The 20520-nt window shown below is 43.5% G+C and overlaps 1 protein-coding gene across 1 annotated transcript; it reads left to right on the top strand.

Annotated features, from left to right (window-relative positions):
- Positions 1-551: 551 nt before the first annotated feature.
- LOC128331811 (vomeronasal type-2 receptor 26-like) lies at positions 552-13158 on the top strand. Its single transcript, XM_053265702.1, has 6 exons — positions 552-613; positions 3413-3590; positions 7051-7890; positions 9191-9418; positions 10656-10782; positions 12252-13158. The coding sequence occupies exons 1-6, from the start codon at positions 567-569 to the stop codon at positions 13151-13153; spliced, it is 2322 nt and encodes a 773-aa protein (XP_053121677.1). The 5' UTR covers positions 552-566; the 3' UTR covers positions 13154-13158.
- The last annotated feature ends 7362 nt before the right edge of the window (positions 13159-20520 follow it).

A 20520-nucleotide genomic window follows, 5' to 3' on the forward strand; every position in this document is an offset into this window, starting at 1 on the left:
TACTCCTGAGATCCGAGAAACAGTTTTCTTCTGCAATGTTGCTGAGTACCTATAGCTCTGAGTAGGAGTTTATCTATTACGTAATTATCATATTCACCATGATTACATCTTGTACTTCTCAGTGTCCATGGGGGTACTTCTCAATGTCCATCGGGAGTTCCACTGACTTCTAGCAAAACTACAAGTGAGAGGATGCTATTAATATTCCCTGGATCATCCAGAGATTGGGCCAGGGACAGCTAGTTATGTCAGTCTGATCACTGACTCTTTACACAGCCCTAGCTTCCAAACCACTGAGCAGCTGGCTGTTTGATTCAGACTATGCTACTCAGTGGCACTCAAATGTCAATGTGGGAACAGGTGGATGGTGTCTAGAAAAAAGACTTACATCCAAGATGGTGCTATTGGTGGTTCTGGTAGTAGTGCTGCTTCCTGAGGTAGCATGCACAGTTCCTATTGGTAAATGCCCCATCAGCAACCCTCTTTCTGTTCTTCACAAGTATTATCAGCCAGGAGACCGCATCATTGCTGGCATTCTTTCTCACATCTACATATTTTCCAGTCCAATGACCTTCGAAAAACATCCCTCCCATGAACTCTTTGATGCCCTCGTGTAAGGAGGTATTTTGTTTTGGTTTTTAAACCATATCATACATTTGTGCAGACACTATTTAAAGGGCAAGTTGGTCCAGTTGGCTTTTGCTTCCGTGGGGAAGGGAATAAATGGCACTGCAACTTTATCTTCCTTTATATTAAGGTATCCTACCTCTACTAATGCCACATTGTTGTTGTTATTGTTGTTGTTGTTTGTTGTTGATCCTCTCCTTTTCCTACTTAATATTTTTGGAGTTTAGGCAGGCAGACATCTGTCACCTCACACCTCCTTCTGTAGGAATGTCATTTGTGATTCTGGCATTTCCTGGCTTTATTACAATTCGGCAGAATAAGAGGTTTCTGCATTGTATTTATCATGAACTATGGCCCATGGATACTTGCTCAGTTTTGCTTCAGGAGATTTAAAACATTCCCTGTTTCTGATATTGGGGAAGAAAGCTGCTGTGGCGTAGTAGGCAAGAGACGGAGCTACAAATTTGGAAGTACTGTTCCTAATTGGAAGCTCAACGCCATTATGAACTCACTAGGTATCCTTAGTGAATCTCCAGCCCTCCATCTGCCATGTGCGGACTATTATGCTCATCTTATGGGCTGCTGTAAGGATTCTGTATGTGAAGCATTTTGAACACATGGAACAGCTTTGCACATAAAAACTGTTTTTATTATGGGAAGGTTATACACACATTCTTTTCATTTTATAGATACTTATGGCTAGAATTGGTTTATTTATTTATTTGTTTGTTTGTTTGCTCATATTTTTATACCGCCTGATATGTACATCTCTAAGTGTACATATGTTTTCCTACTCCATGTTTTCAGTGTTATTCATGAGAAACCTTGCACCATGTATTATAATCTTTTTCTTTAATTCCCTTCTTCCCTGATAATTATGTCCAGTCTAGTGTACTGTTTTATCGGTTATAAAAAGTTTCTCTAAGAGACTGAGGTCATTCACACAATCAAAAATGGTGTTCTGCCCAGGTTTGGGTGCTGTGAGTGGAAGCATGGTAGGAAGTTGTGGTTGTGTGGAAGCAAGGTAGGAGGAAAACTTGGGTAGAAGTGATTGTGTGGAAGCAGGGTAGGAGGAAAAGCTACCCAGGTTTTCCTCTTACCTTGCTTCCACACAATCACTTCTATCCAGGTTTTCCTCCTACCTTTTTTCCTCACAACTCAAAATTGGGAGCACACACAGCTCCCAAACCCAGGTAGAACACAGTTTTTGATTGTGTGAATGACCTCAATTTGTAAACGTTCTCAAAAAGTTGATCGGGATACTGTTGGTAGCAGGGAGTGGTTCAGAACTGATTAGTTGGCATTATCTATTCTTTTGGAAGTGAATTATTTATGCAGTCTGATTGTGGCTATCAAGATTATGTGCTCTGAATAAGATGGGGCAGCCAACTGTGACATGTTCTATTGTTCTTTTTTCTGATTTATTTATGAATTGACTACAGGTGACCTTTTAAACAGAGTTATTAGTTATTAGTAGCAATCATGTGGTCTTGATAAAAACTCCCTTTTTAATTTTTTGCCTCTTTACTATTTATTTAACATATTTGTTGACCTAACGTAACATACTTAACATACTAATATTCAACATCCATAGTTTAGTTGTGAAAGATTTCTGGCTATTTCCTATACATGTGTTTGGTTATCCAAATTTTAGTTCCTTTTCTATGCTGATTCTTGATACTTGAAGATTTACATTGAACATAGCTGGAAAGATTAATCACTGAGATTAGAACACTGATATTTCAATCATCTTTGTCTACTGCTTAGAGATCAGAGTGATGAGGGGTTCTGAAAGAGCAGCTGCAACAACAACAATAACCTAGCTTTAATAATGGTGGTAAATTCAGCTTGTATTGTGCAAGCACAGAAGCACATACTTTACAGGAAGTTGAACGCACACCCCACCTCACAACCACTGCCAAGGCCAATACAGATGTGTGAATGGGCTATGTAGCTCCTGTAGTTCAGCCTTCATCCCATGCTCCATTGATGCAAATGCCGTGTCTTGGATTTGCCAGTAAAACAATGTATGTTTGAACCTTGTGTTAAACTTTGTCCATCTGTGTATTTGAGTGGACTATTAAGTATCTGTTAAATATTAGAAGGCTCCTCCAGAGTTCCTTTAAAGTGCCCTGGACCAGAGCCATAGGATGCCTTTGCACTTAACAGCAAACCACATGACCAATGGACCATAACTTACCTCCTTTCCTCCCGCCTCACTCCCAGATGATGCCAATCTTCAGTCTGGGAGACTGTAAGGCGGGGAGGAACTGTGTGCGTGGGCTTCCTCCTTCACATGAAGGAAAACTGTGGCAGCCAATTGGAGAAGGAGAGAGGGAGGAGCTTCCTGCCCTCAACTCCAATTTTACACAGTGGCAGCTTTCGGACGACACTGCTGCTTTCTGAGGTTTCAGCGGTGAAACTCAAGTGGAACCAAAGGTTCCAATTCAGGTTTGCAGTAGAAAAACTTGGCTTGCTTTTTTTGACAGACTTGTGGGTTCCTGCATTCAGATAACCACAAATCTGAACCTCTGGCATAGTTGCCTCCAGTTTGGCATGATCTGAAGGCAATATAGAGTCTGATTCAGTGCAACATGTTTATTATACATTAGCTGAGCTGAGGTCCAATGAATGTCATATTCTGAAGCAGACAGTGTAACTTTTGCTACAGGGTACTGATCCAGAGCTACCAACACATCCTAGCTTTGGCATTTGCTGTGAATGAGATCAATGAACATCACCAGTTCTTAGCCAATACCACCCTGGGCTTCAACATTTATAATAGCTATTTTCTTGCATCCTGGACCTATCTTGCTTCAATGGAACTTCTCTCTACACGGAATAGATTTGTTCCTAACTACAAATGTGACTTCCATAACAAATTGGTAGGAGTCATTGGGGGACCCAACTCTGAAATCTGTCTGCACATGGCAACCATCTTGAATATCTATAAGATTCCACAGGTAAGATGCACATGCGGAAAATGAACTTTTATCAACCCATTCTCTCTTCCCTGGACTTTAGATATGGTTTTGCAATTTACAGCAAGAAAATGTAGGGGTGTGCAGAACTGGTTCAAATCGAATCAGATTTGATTTAAACTGGCCCATTCAAAGTCAAACCAAACTGGCCTAAAAAAAAAAATGGCACCTGGTATGAGTTCGAACCAAAATGGGCCTGGTTTGTTACATACTGGCTCAAGCAGGTTTGAGGGGCTATGCTTGTAAAGGGGAATCCGGTGAGGAGGATGAAATTGTGCCGCTGCCACACAGGTGAATTACTTCAGGGAGTGATGGGGTTTAGAGGAGCTGCTGCTGTGGCCACTGGCAATTATAAATTGCCTCCTCATGCTCCTCTCCAGCCCCAACGCCCAGCCATGTGTCTGCCTTTTAAAGGCAGGATTCCACTTTGCTTGTAAAGGGGAATCCTTACTGACTGGATTCAGTAAGGATCCAGTCAGTTCAACCAAACTGGTTGACAGACTGGCAGTTCAGATAGAATTTGGTTCAAATTTGAACCCCAGAAAACTGTTTCTGTGCACATCCCTAAGAAAATGGCATCACAGAACTAAAGAGGTAGACCTTGCATGCTGCTTACTCAATTGCATCCTGAGGAAAATAATGTTGTTGGTTCTTGCAGAATTAAGAAACAAAATAATTCATGAGTATGGCTTTATGGTGGTACAGTCACCATTATGAGACTGTAGGGTATCTATGCTCTCCAACCCCTGTTAACTTGGCAAAGAGGCACCTTTTAACATGGCACTTCTCTTTATTTAGGAGGGGGAGAGTAACTGGCCCCATCCAGCATAGTACCTCCAGTGACTGTTGCTGGTGTGTATCTTATGTTTCTTTTTAGATTGTGAGCCCTTTGGGGACAGGGATCCATCTTATTTATTTATTATTTATCTGTGTAAACCACCCTGAGCCATTTTTGGAAGGGTGGTATAGAAATCGAATAAATCATCATCATCATCATCATCATCTATGAACAAGATATGATTGAGTATTTTATACTTTGTGAGCAATCCAAGAGCTGAGTATATAGTTCAGGAGCCAAACCTAGTCCCAGATATCCATAGCTAAATGGCACTCCTCAGCATACCTTGGCTGGTCAAGGGCAGCCTACTCCCATATCAACCTGCCTGTGCATGGCGATCAATTTTGCAAGTTGTCTGAGGTGAGCTGAGGTGGGTGTTGGCTGTACAAGGTTCTGTGTTATTAGTTCTATCCCTCTCTTTAAGGAATTCTCTGTTCTTGGAGACTCCTGCTGCCTAGTTTGATTCCTTTGAAGCCCCAGCTAAAGGCTGTTTTATTTCCCCAAGCATCTTAACTTTTGTGGAGACTGTCTTGGCATTTGACACATTAATTTACTTGATAGTGTTGTTTTTATTAACCATGCTATGAATGTCTTATTGATGGACAACATAGCAATGTATACAATCAATTCATGAATTAAGGTTGACCATGCCTCCTTGAATCCAGCACCAGATTTATCACAATCAGGCATCTGACTTCTACAGGTAATAGTGCACTACTGACTGTCTGACAATAATACTGTGTAGAAGAACTGGTCTTGTGGTATGGCAGGAGAGTGGGACTTGGAGTATGGAAGGAGAGCAGGTTTTGTGGTAGCAAACATGAATTGTCCCCTTCGCTAAGCATGGTCTGACCTGGTTTGCATTTAAATGGGAGGCTACATTTGAGTCTACGTTTTACAGTGGTAAAATAGTCCTCTTTGGAGATAGGGTCGCTCTGAGAAGAGCATCTGACATTTCTCCCTGGCATCTCCAGATAGGGTTAAGAGAGATTCTTACCTGTAACTCTGGAGAAGCTGTTGCTATTCTGTGCAGACAATACTGAGCTAGATGGACCAATGCTCTGACTTGGTAGAAGGCAGTTTCCTTTGTTCCTATTTTCTGTGTTTGGCTCATATTTCTAAACTGGACTCAGGAACTGAGAGGTTTTTGGCTTGCTCTTCATTTATATAGCCGTTGGGTTCAAAATTCAGCCTATCCCAGGAAAAAAAATAGACACACAACTGGCCTATTCAGTGTGACTTCAAGGGAAGGAGAGATATAACAGACATTGGTGATACCAGAAAAAACTTCCCATGGTTTACTAGTCTGAAGGGCCATGCAGGACATTTTATTGTCTACGTATCCCACTCTTCCTCCAAGAAGCCCAGAGCAGTGTCCGTGGTCATGTTTCCCTCACAATAACCCTGTGAGGTAGTCTAGGCTGAGAGAGAAGTGACTAGCCCAAAGTCACCCATGTTTGAGAGAGAATTTGAACTAATCCAGTGTTCTAACAACTACACCACACCACACTGGCTCTATCATTGACCCTAATGCTTATTGGCTCAGAGTCTTCTGATGCTATTAGGGCCTCTTCTAGACACCTTTCAGACATGTAAGTAGTGGAGTTCAGAGACCAGTTATAAGACTGAGGTAATACTGAAGCGAAGGTGATGTCTTCCATCCAAGATGACTAATGGGAATGTCAGTCCCTAGCCTTCAGCTCGGTACTGAATAATCCCACATAGGGTTTGCGGTGGTTGGCTTTAACTAGTAGTGAGTGAGTATTTCAGGTCACAAGTGTAATATTCTAGCACATGGTTCAGCTCATCCACTGACATGTGTCTTCATTCCAGGGGTGTAGGACAGCTTCTGTTTCACAAGCAGCAGTGCCCCCACTCCATACCATATGCCAACGTATTTCTGAATCATAGATGACTTCCAGTCTGGGATCTGACTTGTGCAGGGGGGTATGTGTGCTTTTCAGGGGGAGGGGGATAAAATAAGGTATCCTCTTTTGTCATTTGAAGTCACTCCTCAGATCCTAGCCAGAAAGTTTAATGTAGCAAAATATTAGGGATGTGCATGGAATTCATTTGGATCATTTGGATGGATTCAAATTCAAATAGAATTTGAATCCATCCAAATGAATTCAAATAGAATTTGAATCGATTCAATTTTGAAACCATTGACTAGAGTGGAGATTTGCTTGAATTGATTCAAATTCATCCAATGTCAAATCGAATTCAGTCGAATTCAACCAAACTTGATTTGTCTTTGGGAAAATCTTAATTGATTCAAGCGAATCTCCACTCCATTCAATGGCTTCAAATTCAAATCAACTGGAATTTAATTCAAATTGAAATGGATTTGAGTGAATTTAATGCACATTGCTATAAAATATCAGGTAGCTAACACAGGGTACGTTCAAGAAGGTAATTGCCACAGTTCAAAATTATAGTAATTTTTTAACATTTAGTAAGATGTGATCCCATGGTGGGAAATGAGGATCTCATTCTGTTGAAATAAAATGGTGCCTCTGGGCAACTGTGAGTAACTGTGCCACATGGACTTTATTCTGGTAATGTCTGTATGTCTTTTTCTCTCTGTTCTTTTATTTTCTTTAGCTCACCTATGGTTCTGCTCCAGTGATCAATAATAAAGTCCAAGCCAGCTTCTTTCATCAGATGTTCCCAAATTTGATGCATCAGTACAAGGGGATTGTCAAGTTACTGATCTATTTCAACTGGGTGTGGATTGGGGTTGTTTCTCTGGACGATGATGGAGAAATGTTTGTACAGAATGTGCTCCCCATATTTTCCAAAGAAGGTATCTGCCTTGACTTCTTTGAAAGAATCTCCAAAATGACTTTTTCCGGTGAGATCTTTGAAGTGTCAGGAGACTGGATTCAGGCAGCTAACATTATCATGAGAAGTACTGCCAATGTGGTGGCAGTACATGGAGAAATCCAGACCATTATAGTTTTGAGAATGTTGTTCTACCTTTCAAAACAGGAGGCTATTCCAGTCCAGACAAAAGTCTGGATGATGACTGCCCAGATGGATTTTGCATCACTTGGCTTTCAACGAGACTTTGATATTGATTTCCTCCATGGAGCTATTTCATTTGCAATTCACTCAAAGGAGGTGTTAGGATTCCAGGAGTTCCTTCAAATGAAAAATCCCACCTCAGAAGAAGAAGACAGCTTCATCAAGATCTTCTGGGAAGAGGTATTTGATTGTTCGGTTCCCAGTTCTGGTAAAGATGGCAAAGCTGGGGAAATTTGCACAGGGGAAGAGAAGCTGGAGACACTTCCTGTGTCCGTTTTTGAAATGAGCATGACTGGCCACAGCTACAGCATCTACAATGCTGTCTATGCTGTGGCTTATGCTTTGCAATCCATGCATTCATGTAATTCCCAGCACAGAGCAAAGTTGAAGAGAGTGAGAGAGCAGCAGCCATGGCAGGTAAGCTTCTGGACACAAAAATGCAGAAAAGCTCACCCTATCTCATTGTTTAACCAAAGCACCAAGAGTGTTTAGAAACTGACTTTCTACCAAGATTGGGTCAAAGTTGGATCAGTTGAGCAGTAGCCTATGTTTTACTGGTTGTTCACTGGTACTCATGTCTATCTGTTGTGCCTTCCCGCCTGCCGCAGGTGGGCCCAATTACTCACCCAGTTGTGGGGCAGAGGAAACGGAGGCTGCACCACTCCCGGGTACAGTCAAAGCTAGCTGGGACCTTCCCCAGTTGCCAGGGAGAGCCAGGAGACTCAAGAACAAACAGACCATGGGTGGGCCAGCATGGATCAGCAGGTTGCCTCCTGGTGGTGAAGAGGAGAAGACAGGGCCTCAACAGCCAGTGAGACAGGCAACAGCTGAAGAGGGGAGGAGGGAGGCAGTTAGATCGGTGAGAGCAGAGTCATGGGAGGGTGATTGGGATTGCCTTGATTGCAGGGCTTTATTGAAAGTTTGGATGGCCAGGGATGAGGAGATCAGGAGAGATGGGATTGACTTGGCCCTAGAGACTCCCAACGAGGAGTGGTCTGATCCCTCTCCCTGATGGCTAGCGGAGGAATAGGGTGACAATTAAACCCCTCCCCAGAAGTGTTCTCTTTAATTTTTTTCATCTGTGTGTGGAATGAGTTTTGTTCTGGGTGGCAGTATCAAGGCACTGTGTCTGCACCTGTTTTCAGAATGGGGACTTGCTGATTCAACCTGAGCGGGATCTAAAATTAACTGAGTGGACATCCAAAAACTTGTGAGCATGTGCATGTGCACATGCCTTAGAAGGAACAGTGCTCCCCAGCACCTCTGGGGCCACTTCTGGTACCATAGAGAGGGTCTTCTGGATAATGGCAGCACAGTTATAGAACTCACTTGTTAAAGAGTCTAGGCAAGTTCCCTCTCTCTCCTGCTTTAGAGGAAAGGTGAGGATCTTCCTGTTCCAGAAGACTTTAAATTCTACTCCTGGAAGTAGGGCGGTTCCTCTAATAATCCTTTAGGAAATTATTTAATCAGCTGGTTTGGATTTTATGACTGGTATAATGTTCCAGCTTTATAAAGGTGGAATGAAGTTTTCGTTGTACAAGTACACTTTGCATGTAGAATTTAAAAATGGGGTATAAATGCAATAGACAATAAATTCACAAAAATAACTGCCTGCACTACTGCTGATATTAGGCCATGTTTTTATAAGGACAACTAACCATCCAGAACCTTTTGTATCTATATGTAAACAGTTATGATTTCCCCCTCTCTAACTTAGCTCCACCAGTTCCTGAGAAGTGTCTCATTTAATAACGGTGCTGGAGAGAAAATCTCCTTTGATCAAAATGGGGAATTAGTTGCTGGATTTGATATTATCAACTGGGTCATATTCCCAAATCAGTCCTTTCTTCGGGTGAAAGTGGGAAGGACAGACCCAAAGGCTTATGAAGATAAAGGATTCTCTATTCATGAGGAAACCATCACGTGGCCCAGCCGGTTTAACCAGGTGCGTTCATTACACATTGGGGGTGTTTTCAGATCATATTCTCAGTGCTCAAAAAGTGTTTCACTGCTCAAACAGTGGCCGGGTTTTTTCTACGTCAGGTGTAAATTACCCAACCACGGATACCTGAAATCACGGCTGTTGGATCCGTGTATAGCGAGGTACAGCTGTACCATCATTATTTCCTATGGCCCTAGCATCACAGATTTGTGCATAGAAGTGCACAATTTAAAGCAGTAGTCCACCAGCCCAGTTCTGCAACACCCCAGACATTACTTTAGGTGCCCATACAGGTACGGGCAGTTTGGAACTGTGCAGAATGTGAGCCATTGAATTCAGTGGAATTAACCTCTGAGGAAACACATGAAAGTATTGAATGAAAGGCATTGAAGTTATCCTCATGACCACCCCTATCCAGGTAGGGCAGCACTAGCACAGGTAGAACCATGAGATTGGTCCTGATCCCAGTACTCCTCCACTGGGTACCTACCCAGGCTAAAAGTGAGAGAGGAGAGTGTGCGTTCACCCTCCTACCTTACCACCTGGTCATGTGGAAGCTTGGGATGCCTGCAGCCCAAGCTTCCACAGATCTGGGTGAAAGGAGCTCCTGGCATTACAGAACTCCCCCAATGCACCATGCTCCTTATGCATTGCATTGTGGGATACCAGAGAACTTCCTCCTCCATATCCCAGCTCTGCTGATCACCGGTCATCTGGGCATATGATCAGCAGAGCAAAGATGAGCCTCTGGTCATCTAGGAGGAGGCAGATAGGGGCCTGCCTCCCCCCGCGCCCCCCCCACCTACCCCAGTATGGTCATATTGATATTCTAAGTACCAACACTAACCTATTTATCAGCTCCCTCCCTCAAAGTTTTAAAGATCATTTAAAACACATTTTTCAAAAGAGGGTTTTTAATGTTTTATCTGCTGCTGTTATCTGGTAGGTTCATTGGTTTTTATAGTCCTCAGTTTTTGGCTTTTTATTAATAATTTTTAATTTAGAACTTCTAAAAAAAATAAATGTGGTTTTAGCCTGGTCTTTTAACTTGTTTAACTTTGTTAACCTTTTATTTTACTTTGTATCTATTTTATTAATGTTGTGAGCCACCCTGAGCAGTAAAGTACGGCAGGGGCAGGGTATAAATATTTTAATTAAATAAGGTTGAACAGTGAAATACAAAATCCCCACACATTCCTTGCTCAATGTTAAAACCTTCCCTTCATTCATTTATGGACAGGCACGTCCACTTTCTCTGTGTAATGATCACTGCCATCCTGGTTATAGAAAGACCAAGAAGGAGGGGAAGCCATTTTGCTGCTATGATTGCTTTCCATGTGCAGAAGGGAAGGTGTCTAACCAGAAGGGTAAGATTTGTCAGACATAGAGTTTATCTCATATTTCAGCTCTGATCCAGAATATGCACATCAGGATCTGTAGTCATGCATTTTCATTAGAGGTTAACAAGCTATTCATATTTAGGTGTGAATTGAATGGTATCACCTAGGGGTGTGCAATTTGGATTTTTGGTGTTTTGATTCAGATTTGAATTGAAACACCCCTGATTTGTTTTTGGTCCGAATCTGACCCATCTGAATCACCCCAGATTTGATTCAGATCCGAATTAATCCCAATCCAAATCTGAATAGATTCAGATTAAAAAAACAGGTCCCAGGGCCAAAAGAATGGGGTGGGGTCAAAGTGCCTAAAGGGTGGAGGCTACCACTCCAATAGCAGAGGGATTAGGCAGAGGGCTGATTTTTGGTGAATTGTTTAAGTTTTAGTGTCTTTGGGGCAGATTTGGGGCATAAAGTGGGATCTGGGGCAGAAGAGTGGGGTGGAGTAGTAGTGCCTAATGGGTGGAGGCTACCACCCCAATTGCAGAGGGATTGGGCAGAGGGCTGATATTTGGTGAATTGTTGAATTTTACGCATGTTTAAGGTTTTTCCTCATAAGGTATAATGGAGGGTGTATCACTTCACGTTGGGGGGTCCCAGCCTCCAGATATCCCACAATGCACTATGTAATGAGCACAGACTGTATATCATAAACAGAGCACAAGAAGTCTGTAAACAAGGTCCTAATAAATACGTTCACATACACTATGGTGACCCAGTGAACCTCCTTTTTGAAAGAACTCTTTATCAAGTGATGATGGACATTAATCTTGTGTCTTGATATTAATGGACTGGTTGTTTTGTCAGTTGTGGTAGAACCATTCCTCTTTCAGAAAGATTTGAGTTGAAGAAATGCTCAGTATTGTGCTACCTCTTCTGATCAAAACGGATGTTCACTGAGTCACCGTAGAGTATGTGGACGTCTTTACTAGGAACTTGGTTACAGACTTCATGTGCTCTGTTTATGATATACAGTCCATGGACTTGATCATTTATATGATTATTTCTATTGTGGAATCTATTGTAGAGATATACCATTGTATTATGCATATTTAATTGATTCACATTGTATATATTTTATAATACAGTATTTTCTAATTGTGGTCTTTATCTATCTATCGGTAATTTTAAGAGGGACGTTTTTGGCTTTTTTGATGACACATTTAGATCCCAGTATGCTATACATCTCTCACATTGGAGATACCCCATGAGATGGCTGCTCTAAGTGCGCTTAACTTCGACTAAAAGCCAGGCTTCAGAATGGGATTAAGTGGATGGGCAGTGCCGAGATCTGTGTGGATCACAGAGTAGGACATGAGCAGCCTAACCCAGACTGGGCTACCTTAGGCTGGGTTAGGCTGCTCGTGAGAACAGCCTTTGAGGGTCATTTTCCTGCATAGGGCAGTCATATAAAATAAAACATTTGTTTTGCTTTGCAGATATGAATGACTGTTTTGAATGTCCAGAAGATCAGTACCCAAACAAAGTCCAGGACTTTTGCATTCCAAAATCTATCAGTTTCTTGTCTTATCAAGAACCTTTGGGGATCAGTTTGACCATGTTTGCCCTTTTCTTTTCTTTCATCACAGCTTTGGTGCTTCAAATCTTTGTTAAGCACCAGGACACTCCCATAGTCAAGGCCAACAACCGGGACCTCACTTACACTCTCCTCATCTGCCTCCTGCTCTCCTTCCTTTGTGCTTTGCTGTTCATTGACCGGCCTCAAAAGCTGACATGTTTTCTTCGGCAAACTGCTTTTGGCATCATCTTCACAGTGGCAGTCTCTTGCGTGTTGGCCAAAACAGCCATTGTTGTTCTTGCTTTCATGGCCACCAAGCCAAGGTCCAGGATAAGAAACTGGGTGGGGAAAAGATTGTCCAGCTCCATTGTTTTTTCTTGCTCTTTTGTCCAAGGCATTATTTGTATGGTGTGGCTGACAACCAATCCCCCATTCCCACATCTTGACAAGCACTCAATGGCTGAAGAAATTGTACTGGAGTGTAATGAGGGGTCAACTTTCATGTTTTATTGTGTTCTCAGCTTCTTGGGTTTCCTGGCTGTTGTGAGCTTCATTGTGGCTTTCCTCGCCAGAAAGTTACCAGACAGTTTTAACGAAGCCAAATTCATCACATTCAGCATGCTGGTTTTCTGCAGTGTTTGGTTGTCCTTTGTCCCCACCTACCTCAGCACCAAGGGGAAGTATATGGTGGCTGTGGAGGTCTTTTCCATCTTAGCATCTAGTGCGGGCTTACTGGCCTGCATTTTTTCTCCCAAATGCTATGTCATTGTTCTGAGGCCTGATCTGAACCAAAGGAAGCATCTAATAAACACAACACATTAGCAACAGCCTCTGTGTCGTCTTCTTCTTCTTCTTCTTCTTCTTCCTCCTCCTCCTCCTCTTCCTCCTCTTCCTCTACTATGACTACTACTTGCATTCCTCTTTTTAAAAAATTGCAAAGCACTTTACATAGAAAAACAATACGTATTTATTTATTTAACATACATGTATCTGGCTGGTTTACAATGAAATAACATGAATTAAAACCAGAATTAAAATATTGAGAAAACACCTTCTTTTTCATGAACACCTCCACCTATGAAGATTATTGGGGTGGTTGGGTCATGGTTGCTACTGGCTTGTTTGGTGGCAACTCAAAACTTGGCCTTTTTTAGGGTTGACCCAGGACTTTGGAACAAAATTAGAGCCTCCTCTTCTCTGGATGTTTTTAAGAAAAATCTGGAAACATACCTGTTTAATCTGGCTTTTAATTTATAGTTTTAAAGTTTTTTTTAGAGTTTTTATCTATATTTTAAATGGTTTTTATTCTGTTAGTGTTTTAATTATTGTTGTGTTTTAAATTGTAAACCACCCGGATATTTTTTATTCATTTATCTGTCTGTCTATCTATCTATTTATTTATTACACTTTTATACCACCCCACACTCGTGTCTCTGGGCGGTAAACAATGATATATGGGGTGGTATAGAAATGTGCTAAATAAATAAATAAGTAATAAAAAATAAAACTCTTGACAATAAAACAAATTAAAACAGATCCTATGAATCTAATTAAAACCCTAGATGACTAAAGGTGTCTTTAAACTGCACAAATGCATGATGGTATGACCATCATTTCAAAAGGACATATCACTGCACTACTGCATTCATGCAGTGTCTGACATTTGCACATGAGAGCTCTTGTAGTTCTGCGTGCAAGTTGAGTTAAACTGCCTGCAGGAACCTGAGCAGTATGTCAGCTAGTAATGCAATAACAATGTTAGAAAGTAAAGTGGTGTTAGATAAAACCATGGTGCATGATGAATTTCCCTAGGAAGAGAGTCACATAGACTAAGTTATGAGGAGCCAGCGTGGTGTAGTGGTTAGAGTGCTGGACTAGGACCAGGAAGACCCGACTTCAAATCCCCATTCAGCCAGGATACTAGCTGGGTGACTCTGGGCCAGTCACTTCTCTCTCAGCCTAACCTACTTCACAGGGTTGTTGTGAGGAGAAACGCAAATATGTAGTACGCCACTCTGGGCTCCGTGGAGGAAGAGTGGGATATAAATGTAAAAATAAAAATAATAAATAAATAAGTTAAGACACAAATGTAGCTCTTTCACACATCCCAAGCAAATGCAAATCAAATAGTGCACCATTGATAAGAGCCTTCAGAAAAGAGCTTTATAGGGAGTCATAGGGAGAAGGGACTCTTTAAGGCACAATGTGGGGAAACTGTGAGGTTGTTCCTTATGCAAGCACTGGTTGGAAACAACTGTGCCGCTGCTTCCATCTCCATAGCAGTGGCATCATCATTGCCTTCCCTCTTTTTTTAGAGTTGTTCATCATGTCAGCCAGACAGCAGAGACTGATCTTTCTTTTGCTTTTCTTTGAGAAAGCCTCATTTTTCTGCTAGCATTTTTGTTCCTGGGTGCCTTTTCAAGTCACTGAGGTCATCAAGACAATCAAAAATTGTGTTCTACCCAATTTTGGAGCTGTGTGTGCTTCCAATTTTTGGTTGTGTGGAAGCAAGATAGGAGGAAAAACTTTGTAGAAATGATTGTGTGGAAGCAAGGTAGGAGGAAAAGCTACCCAGATTTATTTTCCCCCCACCATTATCAGTTATCGATGGAGTGCAATTTGGAGCTCTTAGAGAAAAACAAGATGAAAAACAAGATGTGGGTAAGTCCACAGTATTGCTTTTAAAATCTATCAAGAAGAGTTAAAACTTTAGGGCATAATCTATTCCTATGTACTGCAGATGCATTCAGTGGTGACACACAGAGCTTCATAGAGCTAGAGTCTTCTGGTAGCAAGCACGAATTGTGGTAGCAAGCACGAACCATAGATCTGCTCTTGTGGCAGCAAGCATCAATTGCCCCTATTATGCCACTGCCCCATCCCTATTGCGCCTGCCACTCCATCCCAATTCCCATCACTGTCACACTGCTGCCTGATCCCCATCGTGCCACCCCACTACCCCATCCTCAGCCCCATCGCTTCCACGTCCACTGCCCAATCCTCATTCCTGAGCTTGCACTCGCCACGGTGCTGGGCACCTCCTCCTCTTTGGTCCAGAAGAGGCCTTGAAATTCCCATGGTGCATTTTGGTGACTTCACTTACCTCTGCCTCTCCACTGGGTTGAGCCTTCTCCAGTGCTGAAGAGGTCTTTAAGAAAAATTGGGTCCTGTTGAACCCCAGTCAAGCCCCAATCGAGCCATCTTTGAAAGCACACACTTGGAATTTCAGGATTGCTGGGGAGAGCTGGTCTTGTGGTAGCAAGCATGACTTGTCCTCTTAGCTAAGCAGGGTCCACCCTGGTTCCATTTGAATGGGAGACTAGAAGTGTGAGCACTGTAAGATATTCCCCTTAGGGGATGGAGCCACTCTGGGAAGACCAGAAGGTTTCAAGTTCCATCCCTGGCTTCTCCAAGATAGGGCTGAGAGAGATTCCTGCCTGCAACCTTGGAGAAGCCACTGCCAGTCTGTGAAGACAATACTGAGCTAGATAGACCAATGGTCTGACTCAGTATATGGCACCTTCCTATGTTCCTAATCTTTCCCAGCAGTTTTCCAGGAGAAAGCACTTGGAAGGACTAAACTTCCCAGCTCTCCATGAGCACCTTTCAAGATGGCACTGGGTCTTGGCAGGGCTCTATTTCCCTCAAAGGGGCACCACTGATGCTGGGCAAAGCTCAGCACTGTGCAGTGTGAACAGTCTCCTTTGTAGAGTGCTAATATGTGAGCGTGTGTGGCATATTTGCCTTAGGCCAACAGGTCTAATAAATAATTCATCAGAGAGTCCATAGGACTGCCACTGGCTCCCAAGCCTTTCAATGAAGAACATTGAAGTAGGCAATACTTAGCTAGATGGAGCAGGGCTCTGACTCAGAACAAGCCCCTATACAGTGTGCTACCAAAGCTACAGGTTGGAGCATCTCCTTAGAGAATAAATATTCCCAGAGTCTGTAATGTCTCCATCTGCCTAGGCTGGTTATTGGCTCACCTCAGATAAAAGGACCTTGCCTAGGCATCAGTAATGTTGTCATGAGAACATAAGAAATCCTCCTGGATCAGGCCAAAGGGCTAACCAGTCCAGCATTCTGTATCCCACAGGGGCCCACCAGATGCCTCTGGGAAGCCCACAGGCAAGAGGTGAGAGCATGCCCTCTCCCCTGTGGTTGCACCCTACAACTCTTCTGAATCTTAGCGTGGCCTTTTGCATTCTTGCATTCCTGACTTGCACTCAATGGCTTCTGATGACTCCGCCCTGACAGCATCATGCAGAAAGCAGTAAAAAATATGTACAATATGTCGGAGGAGGGATGACCCCTGTGTTTTTGGAATATTAACCACTTGAGACAACTATGAGGTTGAAGTAACAAACAAGAAGTTGTTAATGATTCAGAGGAAGGCACCAAAGGGATCAGAGTAGTCCCCATAGAGTAGATCCATAGTCTTTATTATCCTACCAAATTATCATAGAAATCACGGGAAGAAAAAGATCAGCTCATGGACTCTCTTCTAGTGCTGAGAAATAGCTGAACAATCCAAGCTCTTGACCCTCACCCTATCAAGTCTTTAAGAATAGGTTGGAAGAGCATCTTCCAAGAATGCATCTGCCAAGGATAGGTTGGAAGAGCATCTGCCAAGCACATGCTTTGCATGTCTATGGTCTATGGCATCTCCAGGTAAGGGATATTGGACACCAGGGCTTAGAGAAGAGAGCTGGTCTTGTGGTAGCAAGCATGACTTGTCCCCTTAGCTAAGCAGGGTCCACCCTGGTTGCATATGAATGGGAGACTTGATCTGTGAGCACTGCAAGATATTCCCCTCAGGGGATGGAGCCACTCTGAGAAGAGCATCTAGGTTTCAAGTTCCTTCCCTGGCAGCATCTCCAAGATAGGACTGAGAGAGATTCCTGCCTATAACCTTGGAGAAGCCACTGCCAGTCTGTGAAGACAATACTGAGCTATATAACCCCTGCTAACTTGGCAAAGAGGCATCTTTTAACATGGTGATTCTCTTTATTTAGCAGGGGGAGAGTAACTGGCCCTATCGACCCCCGGCACAGTACTTCCAGTGACTGTTGCTGGTGTCTGTCTTATGTTTCTTTTAGATTTTGAGCCCTTTGGGAACAGGGTTTCATCTTATTTTTATTTATTATTTCTCTGTGTAAACCGCCCTGAGCCATTTTGTGGAAGGGCGTAATAGAAATCGAATAACTAACCAACCAACTAACTAACTAACTAACTAACTAACTATATGGACCTATGGGCTGACTCAATATATGGCAACTTCCTATGTTCCTATGTTTCTATCTAAGCCCTTCTTAAAGCCATCCAGGCTGTTTGTCTAGAGGGTACCTTTGTCTGACTCTGTTTGACTCTTCCCCTGTCCTTGCAAAAGTTAGATAACATTTCCTTCCAATTTTAATCAACAGGAGACTCTAATTAAAAACAACATAAACTAAATAGCTTATCCCCTTCTAGGATTCTGCACACTAATTGTTGTTTGTGTGTCCAAAGCTAAAGCTAATTTTAGAAGATCATCAGACAGTTTTTGCTATTCTATGTGCAGGAAATTTTACATGCTCTCTATTTTCATAGTCAGGAAGAAGCAACTGAGAAACCTATTCAGAGCAACATGGATGAATTTTCTAATAGTAACCCTCATGTGAAAGACAGTGGAAGTTTTCCTCTGAAGTTTCCCTGCCAGTTCAGTCAGGTTCTGTGTGACCTCCATGATCTTGCATTAAGACATTGACTTAAACCCATTCGGCTGCTGTGTGGTTCAGTGTAAGCCCATGGCACCAACAATCCCTTCTATGTTGTTTAGGATCTTCTGGGTAAAGCACAAAAGGTAAGATGATACATTCTTATTTTTGGAATCAGTTTGTGAGGAGAGAAACTCATGTGTTTGTCAAAGCGGATTATCAGGTTGAATCATCTGCTCCAGATCTCACTCCACTTGATAGCATTGCGGGCATTTTGCATCCTGAAAATGTCTTGCTTTCAGGAGCAGAGGCGTAACTATAGGGGGGGAAGGGGGGGCACGTGCCCCGGGCGCCATCTTTTCTGGTCATGTGGGGGGCACCGCCATGACAAAAAAAAATTCTTTATTTTTTAAATTTTTTTTGTTAATACAAATGTTTCCTGCTCAGTGCAGCAGCGCTGCAGCAGTCAAGGGAGTGCGTCGGTGCCCCCTTCCCCACAAGCGGTTCCTTCTGCGCTGCCTGCGCCCCCCCACATTGTTTTGCTGGTGCCTGGTGGCCAGTCAGTGGCCTGGCTTGGCGGCGGCGGTGGGCGCTTGTGAGGAAAAACCTAGGCATAATGTAGTATGTGGGGGGGGGGCGCGGGGGGGGCCATTTCAGTGCTTGCCCCGGGCGCCGTTTTCCCTAGTTACGCCTCTGTTCAGGAGATGTGCTATAGGAGGAGAGCTGGTCTTGCAAGCCCAAGGCTTGTTCCCTTTGCTAAGTAGGATGTACTACTTTGAATGGAAGGCTACATGTGAGCGCTGTCTGCTGTGATATCCTCCCCTTGAGCTATAAGTTATAGCTCAGTGGAAGAGCATCTGATTGCATGCAGAAGGTCCTGGGTCAATCCCTGGCATCACCAGGGTGGGCTGGGAGAGGCTCCTGCTTGGAACATTGGAGAGCCGCTGCCAGTCAACATAGACAATACTGAGCTAGATGGACCAATGGTCAGACTCAGCATAAGGCATATGCAGAAAATAAGGGCAGTTCTCCCTGCTGTTGCCATGTTTTACAGAACAGAGAACTGTGAACAGGTCTCCAGTAACACTGTACCTGCATTTTGGCTCTGTTGTGCCACTGTCCAAATAAATAACTATGCAAGGATTGGGAGGAACAATTATTGATATATTTGTCTATCCATTAGAATGATCCTTGACTCCATGGCCCAAATAGAAGCTTACGGTGATGATCACAACCAGCAGGGATGATCACTGGGGTGCCAGCAGGGTAGCAAAATGCCCCCCACTGCTGCCAATGGAGCAGGTCTTTGGGACTGACACTTGCATGCTTTACAAGCAACGCCTCTCCTCACACTCCTTGCAAAGCTTGCAAGAAGCATGAGGAAAGTAAAGGAGGCACCTGGCAACCAGCTCTCTTCCCTAGAAACACAGCACTGTGCCACTCTCAAAGCTGTGGGGCAAAGCAACATTTAGCACCTCATCTCAGGTACTACAATACCTCGGGCCATCCCTGAAAAGCAATGAGAATGAATTAGAACAGGGGTTCCCAAGCTGGAGTCCTCCAGATGCTACTGAACTGCAACTCCCATCACCCCCAGACACGATAAATTGTAGCTGGGGGTGAAGGAGGGCCCCAGTTTGGGAACCCCTGAATTAGTACCATCACAAGCCCAGCTCAGGCATTATGTTGTACAAGTGGGCAGATGTCTGTACCATCACATATGGTTTTTTTTAAAAAAACACACACCTGTATCTTTGTTCATTTTAAAAGTGAACCTGGATCTGGGCCCTTCAAATGCATTGTACAGATAGGAAGTGTACTTCTGTACCTGCAATCAGCATAACATGTGACATGCTTTTTGGTCCAAAATGATGCTGAAGTTGATGGGTTGGTTTGGGATGTACCCTGGAATGTAAGGGACAGGCTTCTTGGAGTGTGGCTTCTTTTCATGTTGTTGCATTCTCAGAAAATGACACGGAGGCAAGTCTCATGATCAGTGAGACTCGCCGGAGGGGGTTCGGCGGAGAGAGCGGGCTTTGTCTGTTCTCTCCGCAGACGATCCAGGCTGCAGCCCTGGGCGGCCAGATCGGCTGCTCACATGACTGCCGGCTCCATCACGGAGTCGGCAGGGGCTGCAGGGATCGGGGGCCGTGTGGCCCCCAGAAGTTCCAGGACACCGTGCACGAGTGCACGGGACATCCTGGAGAGACCCCCAGGGCTGGGAGGCTTGTTTCAGCTTCGCAGCGGGGGTCTCCCCATGTGTTGCCATAGCATGGAGCCATGCCGCGGCAACAAACAATTGAAAAGATGGGGTTAGCGGAGCGCTCACTCCACTAACCTCATCTAAGAGGATGGCTAGTTAAGCGGGTTACCCGTTTTGGTTCTCACACTTGCCAAAAAGCGGGCTAGGCTCCCTTAGCCTGCTTTCTGCTGATTGTGAGAATCATCTCACTGTCTCTGACTGTTGGCTTTCTCTGTTGACAGGAGAGCAAG

This window comes from Hemicordylus capensis, chromosome 6 (genome assembly GCF_027244095.1).
Source record: "Hemicordylus capensis ecotype Gifberg chromosome 6, rHemCap1.1.pri, whole genome shotgun sequence".
NCBI lineage: Eukaryota > Metazoa > Chordata > Lepidosauria > Squamata > Cordylidae > Hemicordylus > Hemicordylus capensis.

Coding starts and splice junctions, on each gene's coding strand:
- LOC128331811 (XM_053265702.1), top strand. CDS start 567: ATGACCTTCGAAAAACATCCCTCCCATGAACTCTTTGATGCCCTCGT. Junction 614..3,412: donor GAACTCTTTGATGCCCTCGT/GTAAGGAGGTAT, acceptor CATTTATAATAG/CTATTTTCTTGCATCCTGGA. Junction 9,419..10,655: donor GGCCCAGCCGGTTTAACCAG/GTGCGTTCATTA, acceptor ATTTATGGACAG/GCACGTCCACTTTCTCTGTG.